Raw genomic sequence first — 19,097 nt, forward strand, 5'->3', positions numbered from 1 at the left:
CTTGGTTTTTTTTTTTTTTTTTTAAAAACACACAATACAATAAGCTTCACCTGAATAAAGTGTCTGAAATGTGTCCTCTAACATTCAAATCATTATTTTTTAAAAATCCAAACAGATACTGTTAGATGAAAAAGAAACATTTTTCCAGTTGGGCTGATAAAATGCTAATAACTCGTTCTCTAAAATTATGCATACTGCACATGCTCAGGTTACAAGATCTGCCTTTATTTAACAGGGTTATAGCTCTGGACAAAAATATGATGTCTTAAATCCAGGCTTTTAAGAGAGGCAGAGGCCATGCAGTAAAATATTAATGTAGGTACTCAAAGACACAAAAGATAAATAGTTAAGTTTAATTTATTGTGAAGTATATGATTTTTGAATTCAACTTTGTTTAGAACATACAAATTTCAGTTTTGGAGAAAAAATGGCAGTCAAATTTTTGTTCAAAAAGCATTTTGAATGTTTCATATGGTTCACTGATTGGTAGGTTCTGCCTACTGACATTTATGGAATAGTTATTTTCATAACTCCATCGTAGTTTTCTCTGTTCACTTGCTTCTGATTCGTACCCTCCGCACCGCTCAAGTTCTGATTAGTTGCCATTTTACTTTGAGGCAATTAATAAAGTATGACAGGGAAAGTGCGATAGGGAAAGTACAATGGGGAAAGTGTTACAGACTTTTGATACATTATAGATGTACTGCACACGGGAAGGAAAAGTGGTAGCTCAGACTAGTTAATTACCTTCTTAGTACAGAAGAGAACCACTGCCAGGTGGCAAAACAGAAAGAGGGATTCATGTTAATTCCAGCATGGTGGCAGAAAATTAAATAAGGACCAATACAGCTTGTGTAAAAACTAATCTCTATGCAAAGTTTGGAAAAGTCACTGCACTGGCATTGTCTTTTTACCCAAATTTAACTAATTTCCCTTTTGATTTAGGGACATTCCTAGAATCTGCTCAGTTTGAGTGAGAGCTGTGCCTTTTGAAGGAATACCCATAATTTCTCTGAAAGCACCAAGGTTCTCTCCACAATAGTATTACAGGGGAGCAAGCAGCACTTAAAATCTTCCATAGGTGAGTCAAACAAGGCTGATGTCTTCAAGTATAACCCAGCACTACAAACTGCTACAGATTTGCTCCTCTCTGAACATGTGCTTAAATCCTCCTAGTATAGTCCTGAAAAGCCCAACATTGCCTTAGACCAAGATGATACTAAACTGTGCCAAAATAGAAGCATTAAGTTTTGCTCAGTGCAATGTTTTCAAATATTGCTAGGTGTACAATGGCGATCTTTGAGATAAACTCAGTCTTTTTAAAACGCAATACAGGGGGGAACAGAGGGTAAAGGGGGGGTGGGGGGGGGGGGGCGGGGGGGAAAAAGGTCATTATAACATTCCCCGGTCAGTTTGAGCACACCTGTGATGTTTCAAGAATCATGCATTTTAAAATCTTACCAACTGTGTTACTGTCTTCAACTACCACTTCCACGTTTCTGTCACGGTATTCCACTCTGAAGTTTAGCATTCTTGGTTGCCTTTCTACAATCGGCCTAGTTGGTAATATTGGGCAGAAAGCCGAAGAAGTGGAAGAGGAGGAAGAAGAGGGTTGGCTGGTAGGACCGTACACTGGATCCTGTGATGTTTCACCACTAACAAACTCACTGCAAACAGATTAAAAGAAATTTCAAACAAACAAAAATGTTAACAAAACATTTTAAAATTTGTACAGAACAACAGCTATGAGAAACTATTCTGAACCACAGAACTATCATTGGTTAATTTGACATATAGACAGCTGCTATGCAATAGGTTGCCTCCATCCTGTGCACTACAAATGTTGGCATCCCAATTAGGGTTGCAAAATTCTGGGAATTTTTAAAAGAGGAAACTTTCCATGGGAATTGAGGGTTTTTTTGCACACTGATGATTTTTGTCTCTGACCCTTATATTAGCTTTGTCATCAAAATAGACATACTGTTCCATACAAATAAACAAAGCTTTCAAAACTTTATTTAGGTTTTAATTTTGAACTTTATTGAACCCCCACAAAAAAAGAACCCATCTGAAATAAAAAGATCAGCTTATTTAGCCTGTAATTTGTCCTTCTTTTGTCCCTTTGCGTCTTCTACTCATGAGTCTTCAGAGTCTTCTACTCATCATTGCTCCTCCTGATTCTGACGTGTCCATTTCCTCCTGTGTCACTGTCGAGCTGTGTGGTGGACACTTCTGTATCTGGCATAGTAAGTTGTAGGTTCGCCCGGATAGCCACCAGTTTCTCCACTCTCTTGTTAGTCAGCCCGTTGCGTACCTTTGTATGCATATTCCCAAAAAGGTGACCAGTTTCGTTCAGAGGCCGTTGATGAAGGTGGGATTTGGAGCATTACCGATGCAATGGGCGACAGGGCCTCAGATGCACAAAGTCCCTTCCACCAGGTATGTGCACTGATATGCTTGCATGATTCCCATATCCCATCCCCATTCCAAAGACCTAACTTTGCCAGACTTCCCAGAACTTTGCCAGACTTCCCAGAACTTTGCCCATGTCCAAATTGAGGTGGCGAGAGAGGGTAGAAATCACACTAAGCGCTGTTGATCTGTTCTCCAGAAAGTATTGGTCTCCCAACATGCTTTGGGTCCAGCATGTATGCTGCAGCATGAATTGGCTTGACACAAAATTCTTGACGCGTCTGTATGAATTGAACAATTGCCTTCTCCTCTGCTTTGAGCAGCAGGGATGTGGGTAGGGCAATGCTGATTTGTTCTTTTAAATCAGCAAAAAGCCCGAGAACATCTGACAAGACAGCGTCATTTCCTTCAATCTGAGCAATTGCAGATGCTACTGGTGAGAGTAGTTTAAGGCTGCTAACCACTCTCTCCCAAAACACATCATCCAGCAGTATTTTCTTGATGGCGGTTTCCATATCCCCAGACTGGGATATTGCCATTTCTTGCAGCGACTCCTTACCCTCCAGAAGGCTGTTGTACATTATGACAACGCCACCCCATCTAGTGTTGCTGGGCAGCTTCAGTGTGGTGTTCTTGTTCTTTGTCGTTTGCTTGGAGTTGTAGGTTGCTGCAACTACCTGTTTTCCCCTGACATACTTAACAACTTGCTTGGCTCTCTTGTAGTGTTTCCATAGTTCTCAAACCCATGATGTCCTTGAGGGGCAGGTTGAGCCCATGAGATGCGTACCCAATAGACGTAATAAGGGTAGGCCTCGTCCACTTGAACTCAAGCAGCCTTCATATTTGCAGCATTGTCAGTAACTACTGCAAAGACCTTTTGTGATCCAAGATCGTTGATGACCGCTTTCAGCGCATCAGCAATGTATGTGCCTGTGTGTCTGTTGTCCTTCGTGTCTGTGCTCTTGAAGAACGCTGGGAGAGGAGTGGAGACGATGTAGTTTATGATGCCCTCCCCTCGTACATTTGACCACCCATCTGAGACAACTGCAACACAGTCTGCCATCTCTATCGTTTCTTTGAGCTTTCCTTGGACTCTATTATACTCGGCCTCCAGCAAATAAGTAGACGAAGCATGTCTGGTGGGAGGACAGTATGCAGGGTGATTAACATTGAAAAATCTCTTCCAGTACACATTGGCTGTGAGCATGAGGGGTGAGCCTGTTGCATATACAGCTCGAGCAAGGCACTCATCTGCATTCTTCTGGCTCTGGTTATCCATTGTATCAAAGAACCTTCCAAATGGGCCAGGAGTTGCTGATAAGGAGCCTGATGCTGAATGTGAACCATCATCTTCTTGAATGGAAGCAGAGGAACTCTGGGCTGACTGCTGTGAGCTTTGAGTGAAGTTGTTGCATTTGGATAAATGCTACTGCATCTTTGTGGCACTTTACATGTGCAAACACTGTACAAAGCCACATGTACACAGTCTTTCCATCTTTAATGCCTGGGGTAAAATGCTTCCACACATCCGACAGTAAACGTGGCATTGTTCTATGCAGAGAAATAAAGGGCATTCGTCTCTGTCGAATTGCAGTCAATCAGCACGATTGTAACAGGGCGAGTAAATTTTTCCTGATGCTCCATGTGATGGAAGCATGACCTGTGCACGCACGACGCTACATCACCAATAGAGGGAGCTAATCGCTCATCCACCCATCCAACCAATCAGGACACATTTGTTCACAGTCACACACAAAACTTGTAATTATTAAAACAAGCCAAGTAAGAAGATAAACATATACTGATTAATAATTAAGATTCCATCTGTTAGTAATTTTAAGAGAGGACCTGTGAAAAAAATGAAAGAAATACAAAAAAAAAGCTAGCATGTGCTTTTTGGGCAAAATTCCCAAGCTAAACTTCCCATGGAAAATTTCTGGAAATTTCCCGGAAACTTTCCACCCCTTCGCAACCCTAATCCCAATACATATTTTCCACATATAAAATTGTTTCTGGGCAGCCAGGTGCAAAGCTGGTCAAGGTTACCAACACACTGCAAAATGGTAAAGCAGGATGTTGTGCTACAATTTTTCAATTACAAGTTTCCAACCCTGACTGGTTGTGATTTTTTTTTTTTTTTTTTTAATTATAAACCACAAATCATCACAGGACCATGTAAGAACAAAAATAAGTCATAAAATAGTGTGAAACAAATAAAATCTTTTGCAATAAATGTAGAACCATTGAGACACGATAAACATTTTCAAGGACACAGGGACTTCAGCATTTTCACAATAAATTTTAAATGAATCCACCTCCATTTCCTCTACCATATAATTTATTTTCATTGTAAACACATACCTGTGGGTCAAGGATCTATGAATGGTGGCAAAATATTACAATGAAAATATTTAGCTCTATTGCACTGTACTTTGGTTCCTCCGGTTCACTTTAAAACAAAAGCTTATTGTTACCAGTATCTAAAATGTTTGTAATCGGATACATTGTATAGGAAAGAGTCAAAGAATAGTACGTTGAACTCTTTCCCCTTTAAAGTACTAGAGTCAGAGTCATAACAGCACAGAAGGCGGCCATTCGGCCCATCAAGTCCGTGCCTGCTCTCTGCAGAGCAATCCAGTCAGTCCCATTCCCCCGCAGCCATGCAAGTTTATTTCCCTCAAGTGCCCACCCAGTCTCCCCTTGAAAACATGGAGCGTCTCCACTTCCGTCGGCAGCGAGTTCCAGGTCCTCACCACTCGCTGCGTAAAAGTTTTTCCTCACGTCCCCAGTCTCTCTTGCCCAAAACCTTAAATCTGTATCCCCTAGTCCTTGTACCACCAACTAGTGGGAACAGCCTTTCCCCGTCTAGCCTATCCAAGCCAGTCATAATCTTGTACACCTCTATCAAGTCACCCCTCAACCTCCTTTGCTCTAATGAAAACAAATCTAGCTTCTCCAACCTGTCCTTGTAGCCAAGATTCCCCAACCCCGGAACCATTCTGGTAAATCTCCTCTGCACTCTCAAGGGCCTTCACTTCCTTCCTAAAGTGTGGTGACCAGAACTGGACGCAATACTCCAGTTGTGTCCTAACCAGCGCTTTATAAAGATTCAGCATAACTTCTCTACTTTTGTACTCAATACCTCTATTTATGAAGCACAAGATCCCATATGCTTTGCTACCCACTCTCTCAATGTGTCCTGCCAACTTCAGGGACCTATGCACATTATCTACCAGGTCCCTCGGTCCCTGCACACTCTTTAAAACTGTGCCATTACGTGTATATTGCCTCTTCCTGTTCCTTCTGCCAAAATGCATCACCTCACACTTCTCTATTAAATTCCATCTGCCACTTGTCTGCCCATACTGCTAGCCTTTCTATGTCCTGTTGCATTCGATTGGTAACATCCTCACTGTTCGCCACACCCCCAAGTTTGGTGTCATCAGCAAATTTAGAAATTCTACTCTGTATTCCAATATCCAGGTTACATACATATATCCCCAGCACTGACCCTTGGGGAACGCCACTATCAACCATCCTCCAGTCTGAAAAACAGCCATTTACCACAACTCGCTGTTTTCTGTCCTTAAGCCAATTCCTTATCCAAGTTGCCACTGACCCACCTATTCCATGAATCTCAATTCTGTTAACCAGCCTTCTATGTGGTACTTTGTCAAACACCTTCCTAAAGTCCATGTAGCCAACATCCATTGCATTCCCTTCAATCAATCCTTTCTGTTCCTTCATCAAAAAATTCAATTAGATTAGTCAAACACGATCTGCCTTTTACAAATCCGTGTTGGCTCTCCTTAATTAGCTTAAACCTCTCCAAGTGCCCGTAAATTTTTTCCTTGATTATTGTTTCTAAAACTTTACCCACCACTGATGTCAAACTGACCAGCCTGTAGTTACTAGGATTGTCCTTACACCCTTTCTTGAACAATGGTGTCACATTTGCCACTTTCCAATCCTCAGGCACCTCCCCGGCATCTAGGGAAGATTGGAAAATTATGGCAAGCCCTTCCACCATCTCCTCCCCCAATTCCCTTAGCAACCTGGGATGCAAGCCATCTGGACTAGGTGACTTATGCACTCCAAGCATACCCAGCCTTTCTAGTACATCCTGTCTATCAATTTTCACCCCTTCCATTGCTTCTACCTTCTCCGCTTCTACTGATATTTTGTCAGCATCCACCTCCTTAGTAAACACCGACACAAAGTACTCGGAGTATTCCAGCCTTGCCCGGTGCCTCTAAGCATAGATCACCTTCTTTGTCCCCAATAAGCCCCACCCCGCCTCTTATTACCCACTTACTGTTTACATGCCGGGAGAAGATTTTTGGGTTCCCTTTTATGTTAACCACCATTCCACTCTCATGTTTGTAGCCATGGCTGACAGAACAACTGCTACTGCTAACCCTAGACTGCACAGTGCAGTGATTTAGACATGGGCTTTTCACCTCTGGAACCAAAGTTCAACTGATGGGATGAAAGTCATCTTTGTGTGCTGGATGTATGGGTCTCATGTGGATATTATTTTGCCAGTCTCACTCAGAGAAGCCACAAGATGGTTGCTGTGGGAAATGAGAAATATCACATTGGTGCAATACGAGGTGAACTTGAGGTTGGGGCAGCGATATATTGAAGAAAATTACAAATTTTTATTCTACATTTAGTCATACCTATAAGGATAAGATGTTAAACCAAAGCCCCGAGTAATAGCTTAGATGAACATAAAAGATCGCATGCACTAGCCACAGAAGAGCTGGGAATTCTCTGTGTCCGTGAAAACATTTATCCCTCAACCAACACCACTAAAAGCATATTATCTAGTCATTCATTCTTTCATCTGTTGTTGAGTGATCTTACTGTGTGTAAATTAGCTGCCACATTTTCCTACATAACATTGGTTGTATTTCAAAAATACTTCACTGACTCCCAAACCCACGACCTCCACCACCTAGAAAGACAAGGGCAAGTGCATGCTGACATCACCTCCTCCAATCTCCTCTCCAAGTCACATACCACCCTTGTATGCATATCGCCGTTTCGTTGTCATTGCTGGGTAAAAAATCCTGAAATTTCCGACCTAACCTTTTGATGGGCAACAAATGCAGGCCTCGCCAGCGATGTCCACATTCCAAAAATTCATTAAAACTATATTACTTTGAGACTGAAGGACATGTTAGAGGATTACGTTATTTTTCCTTGTACAGACAGTGAGCACGTTAGCTCATTGAATACCTTTAGTACTTCGCTGTATAAAGTTGAAAACAAGTTTGATTTGAAAAATGTATTTAAAACAGCTACTTTACGTATAACTAACACCGAGGAAGAATGCAACATTAGAAAACTTGCACTGGGCAGCTAATGGCAAATTAAGTTTAACAGATAAATGTGAGATGCAGCACTTTGGTAGAAAAAAAATAGGAACATGACCTACACCTTGGAAAATAAAAAAAAACTGAATGGGGTGGAAGAGTAAATGGATCTAGGGATACAGGTGAACAAATGATTAAAAACAGCATTGCAGGTCAACTAAGCAATTAAAAATGCTAACAAGCACTGGGATTTAATTCTAGGGCTTTAGAATTCAAAAGTAGTGAAGTGATGTTAAAATTGTATAGGGCCATGGTTCCGAGCTGCACAGTAATGGGAAAGGTCCCGCGCAGGCTGCTCACCGGCTTCACCATTGTAAATACCATGCATGCGTGGAAATTTAAAGGGACTGCACACTAAAAGAAACGGGCCGTGCAGAACAAAGCGCAGCTTACAGGGAACATTGTATAGGACCCTGATCAGGCTACACAGTTCTAGTCTCCGTATAAAAAGGACATAAAAGCATTGGAAAAAGTGCAAATAAGATTTACCAGAATTGAGAGATTACAGATATGAACAGGTTGGGCGGGGCGGGGTGGTTTCTATAGAAAAGAGCAGACTTAGAGCTCGCCTGACAGAGGTCTTTAAAATTATGAATGCGTTGGACAGGGTAGTTGTCGAGAGAATGTTTCCACTTGTGGAAGAATCTAGAACAAGGGTCAAAAATTCAAGATATAGGAAACTTTGGTTTATCCGGAGGCTAACTGTCCGGAATGCTCGAGCCACCGACAAAATTCAGGAGTCGGTTCAGTAAGTTTTTTTTCCCCCCACTAGTCAGGCTCTGCAAGGTCTAGCTAAAGCTGTTGCTTAGCTACAGAGATGCTTGCAAGCTACGGCCGACTGTTTAGAAGCTGTTGCTAAGCAACGGGGTTTGTTGCTAGATACGGAGCTCAAAAGCTTCCGTATGTTTTAACGTTAGCGCTGGTTTGTCTGGCAGTTTTGATGGGACGGCAACAGCTCGGTCCCGGATATCACAAAGTTTCCTGTAGTGCAAGAATATTGGGCATAGAAGTGAAATGGACATCTCTTGCTTGGCCATATTAACCATCCTCCATTGTGAATCATTCAAAGTGATAACATTTAAACCTACAGATGCTGACACAAGTCAGACATTAATCACCGATACAAAAAAGCAAGATACTGCAGATGTTGGAAATCTGAAATAGAAACAGAAATTGCTGGAAATACACAGGTCAGGCAGCATCTGTGGTGAGAGAAACAGAGTTAACATTTCAGGTCAATGATCTTTCGTCAGAACTGGAAAAGATTATAGATGTCACAGCTTTTAAGCAAGCAGAAGCAGGAAAAAGGGAGAGAGGAAGAAAGAACAAACTGTGATGGGGTGGAAGGCAGGTGTAATTGAATGACAAAAGGGACGATGATGCAAGGGGAAAGTAGATGGGAATGGGACAAGTAAACAAACAAGAGTTTAGAGGCAGTGTAAATGGGAATATCAATCATCAGCAACAGCTGCCGTCCGAGAAAATGGGGGAAAAGGTTATGATCTGAAATTGTTGAACTCAATGTTGAATCCGGAAGGCTGTAAAGTGCCTAATCAAAAGAAGAGATGCTATTCCTTGAGCTTCATTGGAGTATACCTTACAGCATATGGCGAGGTGCAGTGGGAAGGGGAGTAGGTGTTGGGGGTGATCAAGGACACCCACTCCCCTTCCCACGGCATCTTCCCGTGCAAGCACAGGAAATGCAACGTCTGCCCGTTTACCTCCTCCCTTCCCACTGTCCAGGGCCCCAAACACTCCTTCCAGATGAAACAGCGATTTACTTGTACTTCTTTCAATTTAGTATACTGTATTCACTGCTCACGATGCAGTCTCCTCTACACTGTGGAGACCAAACGCAGATCCGGTGACCGCTTTGCAGAACACCTCCGTTCAGACTGCATGAGTGACCCTGAGCTCCCGGTTGCCTGTCATTTTAATTCTCCAAACCACTCCCACTCTGATCTCTTTGTCCTCGGCTGCCTACACCAATCCAATGAAACTCAACTTAAGCTTGAAGAACAGCAGCTCATCTCTCGGTTATGTGCTCAACAGCCTTCTGAACTCAACACTGAGTTCAACAATTTCAGATCGTAACCTCTGCCCCCATATTTTCCAGATGGCAGCGGATATATAAATACAAAAGTTGTTCTAACGCCTTTAACGTAGTAAAACGTCCCAAGGTGCTTCACAGGAGTATTAAAAGACAAAAAATGTGACACCGAGCCACATAAGGAGAAATTAGGGCAGGTGACCAAAAGCTTGGTCAGAGGTAGGTTTTAAGGAGCGTCTTAAAAAAGGAGAAAAGAGAGGCAGAGAGGTTTAGGCAGGGAATTCCAGAGCTTAGGGCAGAGGCAACAGAAGGCACGGCCACCAACGGATGAGCGATTATAACCAGGGATGCTCAAGAGTGCAGAATTGGAGGAGCACAGATATCTCGGGGGGGTTGTGAAGCTGGAGGAGATTACAGAGATAGGGAGGGGCGAAGCCATGGTGGGATTTGAAAACAAGGATGAGAATTTTGAAATCATAGCATTGCTTAACCGGGAGCCAATGTAGGTCAGTGAGCACAGGGGTGGTGGGTGAACGGGACTTGGTGCGAGTTAGGACACAGGCAGCCGAGTTTTGGATGACCTCAAGTTTATGTAGGGTAGAATGTGGGAGGCCAGCCACGAGTGCGCTGGAATAGTCAAGTTTAGAGGTAACTAAAGCATGGATGAGGGTTTCAGCAGCGGATGAGCGGAGACGGGCGATGTTACGGAGGTGGAAATAGGCGGTCTTAGTTATGCCACAGATATATGGTCGGAACTCATTTCAGGGTCAAATATGACACCAAGGTTGCGAACAGTGTGGTTCGGCCTCAGACAGATGTTAGGGAGAGGGGTGGAGTCAGTGGCTAGGGAACAGAGTTTGTGGCGGGGACCGAAAACAATGGCTTCGCTCTTCCCAATATTTAATTGGAGAAAATGTCTGTGCATCCAGAATTGCATGTAGGACAAGCAGTCTAACAATTTAGAGACCGTGGGAGGGGTTGAGAGAAGTGGTAGTGAGGTAGAGCTGGGTATCGTCAGCGTACATGTGGAAACTGATGCGGTGTTTTCGGAGGATGTCGTCAAGGAGCAACATGTTAATGAGAAATAGGAGGGGGCCAAGGATAGATCTCTGGGGGACACCGATGATGCGGGAGCGGGAAGAGAAGCCATTGCAGCCGATTCTGTGGCTACGATTAGATAGATAAGAATGGAACCAGGCGAGTGCAGTCCCACCCAGCTGGACGACGGTGGGGAGGCGTTGGAGAAAGGTGGAGCGGTCAACCATGTCAAAGGCTGCTTTTTGTGGTCAAGAAGGATGAGGAGGGATAGTTTACCTTTGTCACAGTCATGAAGGATATCATTTATGATTTCAAAAGAGAGCTGTTTCGGTACTGTGGCAAGGGCAGAAACATTATTGGAGGGATTCAAACATGGAACGGCAGGAAAGATGGGCACGGATTTGGGAGGCAACAACACATTCAAGGACTTGAGAGAAAATGGAGGTTGGAGATGGGGTGGTTGTTTGCAAGGACAGAGGGGATTGATTTTTCTTTTATTTTTGGAGAGGGGTGATGACGACAGATTTGAGGGAGAGGAGGATGGTACCTGAGGAGAGAGAACCATCAACAATGTCAGCTAACATGGGAGCCAGAAAAGGAAGTTGGATGGTCAGCAGTTTGGTGGAAATAGGGTCAAGGGAGCAGGAAGTGGGTCTCGTGGGCAAGATGAGCGTGGAGAGGTCATATGGGGAGATCGGAGAGAAACTGGAGAAAGATGAGAGTTCAGGATGAGGGCAGGGGGGAACCTTAGAGGAAGCTTGGCCCGGTGGGCTAAGGGAAGGAAGGGACGTGGCAGAGGCAGCTGAACAGATGGTCTCAATCTTAGGGACAAAAGTCCATTAGCTCCTCACACTTCTTGTCTCGAGATGAGGGTGGAAGAGACGGGAGGGGGAATTAAGATGACGGTTAGCAGTGGAGAATAGGAGCCGGGGTTTATCTTTGCATTCCAGAATGATTCTGGAATAGGTGAGCAATTTTGGCAGACGAGAACAAGACCCAATAATGCTTTATGTGGTCCAGCCAAATCTGGCGGTGAATGGCTAAACCAGCTGTCTGCCATGCCCGTTCAAGTCTGCGTCCCTTAGTCTTAAGGGAGCGGAGATGAGGGCCGTACCAAGGGGAGTGGCCAGGGTGAGAGAGTAATTGTTTTAATAGGGATTAGGACATCAAAGGTGGTGGTGAGGGTGTGGTTAAACAGATCGGTAGCTGCAGAAATGTCATGGTGAATGGAGGGCCAGCACGGTGGCATAGTGGTTAGCACTGTTGCCTCACAGCGCCAGGGACCCGGGTTCGAATCCGGCCTCGGGCGACTGTCTGTGTGGAGTTTGCACATTCTCCCCGTGTTTGCGTGGGTTTCCTCCGGGTGCTCCGGTTTCCTCCCACAGTCCAAAGATGTGCAGGTTAGGTTGATTGGCTATGATAAATTGACCCTTAGTGTTAGGGGGATTAAATACGTGGGGTTACGGGGATAGGGTGGGATATGTGTTCGTGTAGGGGTTATGGGGATTGGGTGGGAGATGTGTCGGTGCAGGCTCGATGGGCCGAAATGGCCTCTATCTGCACTGTGGGGTTTCTGTGATTCTGTGAGATGCTGCCTGACCTGCTGAGTATTTCCAGTATTTTCTGTTTTTATTTCAGAAGTTAATCACATTTTGGGGTCATTGTCCGGTAAGGATATGCTAAGATTAGTCAGGACAATGGGAAAGCAAGAACAAGCAGACAGGTCGGCAACTTTCCACATTGTGTGGAATTCCATGTGAGGTGTTAATATCAGATTGGCCAGAAAAATGGTGGAGCAGAAGCGAGATCACATTAACCACCTGGATGGGCTTAATTTCATCTCGTGTTCCTTTGAAATGCCAGGCGGGATACAACAGGTTAAGTTGATCAGTCGTCAAACAATCAGGATGGCTATTATCTGTTGAACAGAGGTGCTAACTGCAGCTTTAATGGTTCAGGAGGAGGGATAGATGTGTTGCGAGGATAATTGACTCTCCAGGAAGCAGTCTTTACAGCTTCCTTGTTCTCTGGGTTTAAAAGCAGAGCCAAGTTTGCAGTTTAAATTGTAGAGTCTACACTAGGAGCCACGCTGGAGAGTAGAATCAAGGCAGGGGAGGAAGGTGCAACTTGACATGGCAACTGGCAAACAAGACGCTGGATTCTACCCAGTACAGGTTCTTGCTCTTTTCACTATCGTTTGAATACGTGCGTGTCTTAATCTTTTACTGGTCGACAATAAAATAGCAACTATTGCGAAACTATAAAATAGTTACTAATAAATCCAATAGGGAAGGAGAAATTTCTTTACTCAGAGTGGTTAGAATGTGGTACTTGCTACCACAGAAAGTGGTTGAGGCAATTGCTTGGATCCTTTCAAAAATAGACAAGTACATGAGAGAAAAGGAAATAGAAAAGGAGATACTGAAAGGCTGAGATGAAGCAGATGGAATGGGAGGACACTCATGTGGCATACTGAGGCAGAGAGTGTTTGAAGACCAGTACCTCAAACCTGGCACCAAGCTCATGGTCTACAGAGCAGCAGTGAGTCACGCCCTCCTGTATGCTTCAGAGGCATGGACCATGTACAGCAGGCACCTCAAAGCACTGGAGGGGTACCACCAAAGCTGCCTCCGCAAGATCCTGCAAATTCATTGGCAGGATAGGCGCACCAACATCGGTGTTCTTGCTCAGGCCAACATCCCCAGCATCGAAGCTTTGGCCACACTCTACCAGCTCCGTTGGACAGGCCACATCATCCGCATGCCCAATACGAGACTCTCAAAACAAGCGCTCGACTCGGAGCTCCGACATGGCAAGAGAGCCCCATGTGGGCAGAGGAAACACTTCAAGGGCATCCTCAAAGCCTCCTTGAAAAAGTGCAACATCCCCACCGACACCTGGGAATCCCTGGCGCAAGACCGCTCAAAGTGGAGGAGAAGCATCCAGGAATTTCGAGAACCAGGGGTCACAGTCATTTAGGACCGAGATGAGGAGGAATTTCTTCACCCAGAGAGTGGTGAACCTGTGGAATTCTCTACCACAGAAGGCAGTTGAGGCCAATTCATTAAATATATTCAAGAAGGAGTTGGATATATTTAAGGCTAAAGGGATCAAGGGCTATGGGAAGAAAGCAGAGACAGGGTACTGAATTTGGATGATCAGCCATGATCTGATTAAATGGCAGAACAGGCTCGAGGGGGTGAATGGCTCCTATCTTCTATGTTTCTATGTCTCTTTGCCGGGAGCAAGCGGAAGGAGCACGTCAACCCAAGCACCCCATCCATCCGTCCCTTCAACCACCGTCTGCCCCACCTGTGAGAGAGACTGTAGGTCCCGCATTAGACTCATCAGTCACCTGAGAACTCATTTTTAGTGCAGAAGCAAGTCATCCTCAGTTCCGAGGGACTGCCTAAGAGGAGAAACAGCAGCACAGACTTGTTGGACCAAATGGCCTATTTCTGTGCTGTATATTCTATGCAATACTTAAAGCACAAATCTGGTGGTAGCAAAGCACAGATGCATAAATATAAATGCAGGTTTCGTAAACATTTCGCACAGAACAAATGAAGAGAAAATGATAAAGTCAATATTTAAACTGAAATAATCTCCGTATGGAAAACAAAATTCTCCTCTCGATGTAGAAAATGCAACTTTTCGAAGATAAAACCTTCTGAAAATGTTATACTGTACTTCAATATCTGTAAAATATGTTATGGGGTTATTGAACCCCTGACCCATGAACAAAAGTAAATAAAGATTACTGACCTCTGTAAAATGCCATTCTCTTGTGGAATTATGCCATTAATAGCCGCCTGTAAATAAATGTTAAAAAGTCAAAAAACATATCAAGACCACTTGATTGGGTTCAATAAAAGTTACTATAGAACATGTGTCCATTCTAGCACTCGATAGTGACAAAGTGGTAGAATTTCTGCGAATGTTCCCCAATCTCCCACTGCAACTTCGGCGGAAAGTCCAGAAAAACACCAGAAATGAGGAAATTCTACCTTTGTCACCATCACGTGATAGAATGCTCATACAATTACTGCTAATGAGCCGCACAAATGTTCCAACAAGACTTGCAAGCATAAATGGATTCATGGAATTTTACAGCTCAGGTGGCCATTCACCATTCAGGTGCCTGCGCTCTGAAATAAAGCCATTAATGTTTCCCATTCCCCTACCCTTTAATTGCCATTTCCAAATAATTACCACTTAACTTTTAAAAGTGATTAATAATTATGCTTCCACCACTGCTTCTGGTAGCAGATTCCAAGTCCCAACAACCCTCCATCAAAACATTCTGCCAACATTTCCTTTTGCTCTTTGGGGATGATCTTAAATTTATACCCTCTAGTTACCAACTCAGTGACCAGTGGAAATCATTTCCCCCTCTTTAGCTCATCAAAAAATCTTGATACTAACCACATCCATGAAATCTGCCCTAATGAAAAAGTCCCAATTTCTCTAGTCTCTCTTCAGCTCTAGTATGTATCATCTTAGTAAATTTCTTCTGCACCCCCTCCATACCCTTGACATCTTTCCTAAAGTAGACTGCCCAAATTGGAAACAATATTGTAACTACTGCCAAATCAATGACTTGTGCGGCATATGTTAACATTACATCTTTACGACTTGCGTGATTACATTTTGTCTGTACCTGAATCATCTCCTGTTTGAATGTTTTCCATTTGTTTATCTACCAATTTATCTGCATTAGTTCCTTTTTATCTCACTGAAATTAGCTGCAATGCTACAACCCCACTTCACCAACATAAAGTCTAGGCCAGTGGAATATTCCATTGTTCAACTAATTAATAAAATCAACAGCTTTCTTTCAAAAAAAAATCTAGGCTCTGCTTCAATGTATCTGAAATAAAACATATACATTGCACTGTATAATCAAATCAACTTAAATTTCAACACTACAAGAATATAACAAATTTCTTAGCCAATAATTATGAAGGCTTCTTGCATCAGTCATGACTGCCATCTAACATGGTGACCATTAGGTCTTTTGTTTTCTTCCTACTTTTTCTTCCACTTCACTGATTACATCCCTCTCTTTTCTAACAGATTACTTTTTATTTCCATTAAACAAAAATTGTACCATACAAAACCTCTCTCCAATTACATTGGTCAATTTTTTGGGTACAATGACATTTTCTTTACACACTTGATTGATTACTCTTAAAAAATGTAAATTTGTAACAGAACATGTGAAAATCCAACAATTTGGCATATGGGGGGGGGGGGGGGGGGAAATCACAAACGTGCCTGTAAAATTACCAATTCAAACTTTCAATTGCTCCAATAATATTCCTACTACATCGACTGAGCATCCTCAACCGTAGGTACCCTGTCACGCCTAGCTGACTCCTGACTCCACCATCAGATGCAAGTGTATGTGTCCAGAGGTTTCTCACTCCTATTGAGCAAGAGAGACCAAAAGCGCAAGTCACACAAATGGCAAGAGCTACACAGAGTGTGCTCACCATATAAAAAAAGGAAATAGCATGCTTGTATCACAAATAAATTATAAAGCGAACGAGAACACACTTGCTGTCTGTCTCGCTCTACGTGGCTCTTGTGGATTCACCCACTCTCTCTGGCTCATACAGTAACTCACTTACTGTTTGGGGGAGCAACTCATGCATGCACACTCTTTCTTCCTTCTCTGTGGGGATCTGTCGCACTTGGTTTATCTTTCCGCACGTGGCTGCTTTCTCTGCATGTGGCTTGTTCTCTGGCGTGTGTTATGTGGGTACATATGGTTCACTTGCTCGCTGCATAGTTCTTCAATGCAATAGCTCTTTATGTGGTCCTCAATGGAAATAGTGGAGGGATAATGCCAAAAACAAAAATAGCGATTGCACTTCGAAAGTAATTCATTGGTTGTGAAGCACCTTGGGACATCCTGGGCATGTGAAAGACATTATATAAATGCAAGATTCTTTTCTGTGAGGCACAATCTCTCTGTGGGGTGAATATACGCTGCTACCCTCATATTTGCTAAGGTATGGACTTGTTCACATGCATGCTCTCCATGTGGTGCATAATTGCACTCGTTCTCTTCAATGCTCATGCTTTTTGTGGTGTGTTCATTTACTCTCTCTATGTTTCACACACAGTGCAGTGTGCAAGCACTTTCTTTCTCTCACTCTGACATGCGCACTGTATGTCACTTCTTCGCACAGTCAGCCGTGGCTCAGTTGGTAGCACTCTCGCCTCTGAATCACAAGGTTGTGTGTTCAAGACACTCTAGCACAAAACTCGAGGCTGACGCTCCAGTGCAGTACTGAGGGAGTGCTACACTGTCGGATGAGACGTTAAACTGAGGCCCCGACTGCCCCCTCAGGTGGATGTATAAGATCCCATGGCACTATTTGGAAGAGGAGATGGGGAGTTATACCCGATGTCCTGGCCAATATTTATCCCTCAATCATAATTAAAACAGATTATTTGGAGCTTGCTGTGTGCAAATTGGCTGCCACGTTTCCTACATTACTACAGTGATTACACTTCAAAAAGAACCTCATTGGCTGTAAAGCACTTTGGGACATCCAGTGGTCATGAAAGGTGCTATATAAATGCAATGTAGGTGTGTAGGCATGTATTTCATTCACAATACAGCATGTGTTCTCCCCCCCCCTCCCCCGGGTCTTACAGGCATTGTACGTGGCATGAGGTGTGTGTGGTTTGTGTACATGCACACTCTCTCTCTCACAATCTGGCACTTGTGTATAGAACGGACACTCTCTCTGTGCCTCTCCAGTTGCAGATGTATTCTCTCATATGCTATAGTGTGTGAGGGTGGGTTGCTGCATCACTTCCCCCCACCCGGTGTAGTTCAGTGTTGCACGCTCATGTTGGGAGTACCGTCAGTGGTGTGTAAGCTTGCTTTCTCACACTCTCCCCATCCATGGTTTGCTTTTGTGCGCACAGTCTCGCTCCCTCACCATGCCTTTTCATGCTGAAGCACCCGGTCCCTGGTGCGTACGTACGCACGCACACACGCAGTTTCTCTTAGCTTGCTCATATGCATACAAGTGTTTCCCCTCTCTGATTCACTGTGGCTGGTTCACTCATGCATTTCTTCTGTATGGTTAACGCTTTCGATCAAACAGATGCTTCCTCTCCACCTTCACGACTGATGCTCACACTGTTGCGGGTTCTCTCGCGCTCATACACTCATCTCAGTGGCTCACATGCTCAGTCTGTGACTTACTGCGTGGCTCACAGGATCATGCTATCTCTGGCTCAGCGGCTGTCTCTCTCTGGCATTCTCAGTCCATAGCATGCTTATACCATCTTTTCCTATGGTGGTCTCTCTCTAGCCAGTGCGAGAATGTCTGGTTTACTTACATGGTGTGTGGGGCTTGGGCGAGCAACGCTCTCCAGGTTATGTGCTCCCTCTTTATGTGGCTCACTCAAGTATTCTCTAATGTGCGTGCAGGCGACATGCTCCCTCCTATAATTTGCTCTCTGTCTGGCTCATGCACAGTGCTTTTGTGGCACTCGCCCTCTGTCGCTGTGTCGTATCCATCACTAGTTGATCATCAGTGGCTTGCTCATGTGTACTTTCTCTTTCCCTCAGTCATTGTGTGGCACATGCTCTCTATGGATCACATACATGGGTCAGTCACACACCGCCTGTGGCTAGCTTGCTTTCTTTCTGCTTCATGTGCTCGCTCTTTGTCCATCTGTGCCATATGCACTCACTCTCCCTCTCTGTAGCACTCACATGGGGTGTGTGCATGTATCTGGAGTACTTGTGCACCACCAGTTGCTCGCAATTTTCATCTGTTGCTTGCCTGCTCTTGCATGCTTACTGTCTACACATGACTTGTACACACGGGCACAATCACCACAAGCAAGGCACAGTGAATGCAGGAAATACACATTGTATGCATCACTGTACATGGCTTTTGCATGCACACATTCATCATGAGCAAAGCACAGCAAGAGCTCCAACACAGCAAGAATGCACAGGCAAGGGCACAGCTAGCCAGTGAGCAAGAAAGCAAAATACACAGTGAAAGGGAGACAAACACTGCAAGAGGCAGAGAGACAGGCCAGAAAAAAAAGAGCATCAGCAACCAACAAGGAAAGGGTACAAGAGGTAAATAAATCATGCTTTTGTCTGTGACCAACATCGCAGGAGGTCAAATACTGTTTGCTAAAATTTTGGGATGAACCACCTACAAAATTCAGAA

At 43.9% G+C, this 19,097-nt stretch overlaps 1 protein-coding gene across 3 annotated transcripts in view; it reads right to left on the reverse strand.

The window, feature by feature from the left end:
* Positions 1–19,097, reverse strand: part of faf1 (Fas (TNFRSF6) associated factor 1) — a 499,151-nt gene that overhangs the window by 404,746 nt on the left and 75,308 nt on the right. For all 3 annotated transcript variants that reach the window (XM_085982899.1, XM_085982900.1, XM_085982902.1), the window contains exons 3-4: positions 14,647–14,693; positions 1,462–1,667 (exon numbers count right to left, since the gene is read on the reverse strand). In XM_085982899.1, coding sequence (XP_085839025.1) covers positions 1,462–1,667; positions 14,647–14,693 — 253 coding nt within the window. The remainder of the gene's footprint in view (positions 1–1,461; positions 1,668–14,646; positions 14,694–19,097) is intronic.

The sequence above is a fragment of the Somniosus microcephalus genome, chromosome 3 (assembly GCF_052327205.1).
Source record: "Somniosus microcephalus isolate GS21.2 chromosome 3, FLI_Smic_1.0, whole genome shotgun sequence".
Classification (NCBI taxonomy): domain Eukaryota; kingdom Metazoa; phylum Chordata; class Chondrichthyes; order Squaliformes; family Somniosidae; genus Somniosus; species Somniosus microcephalus.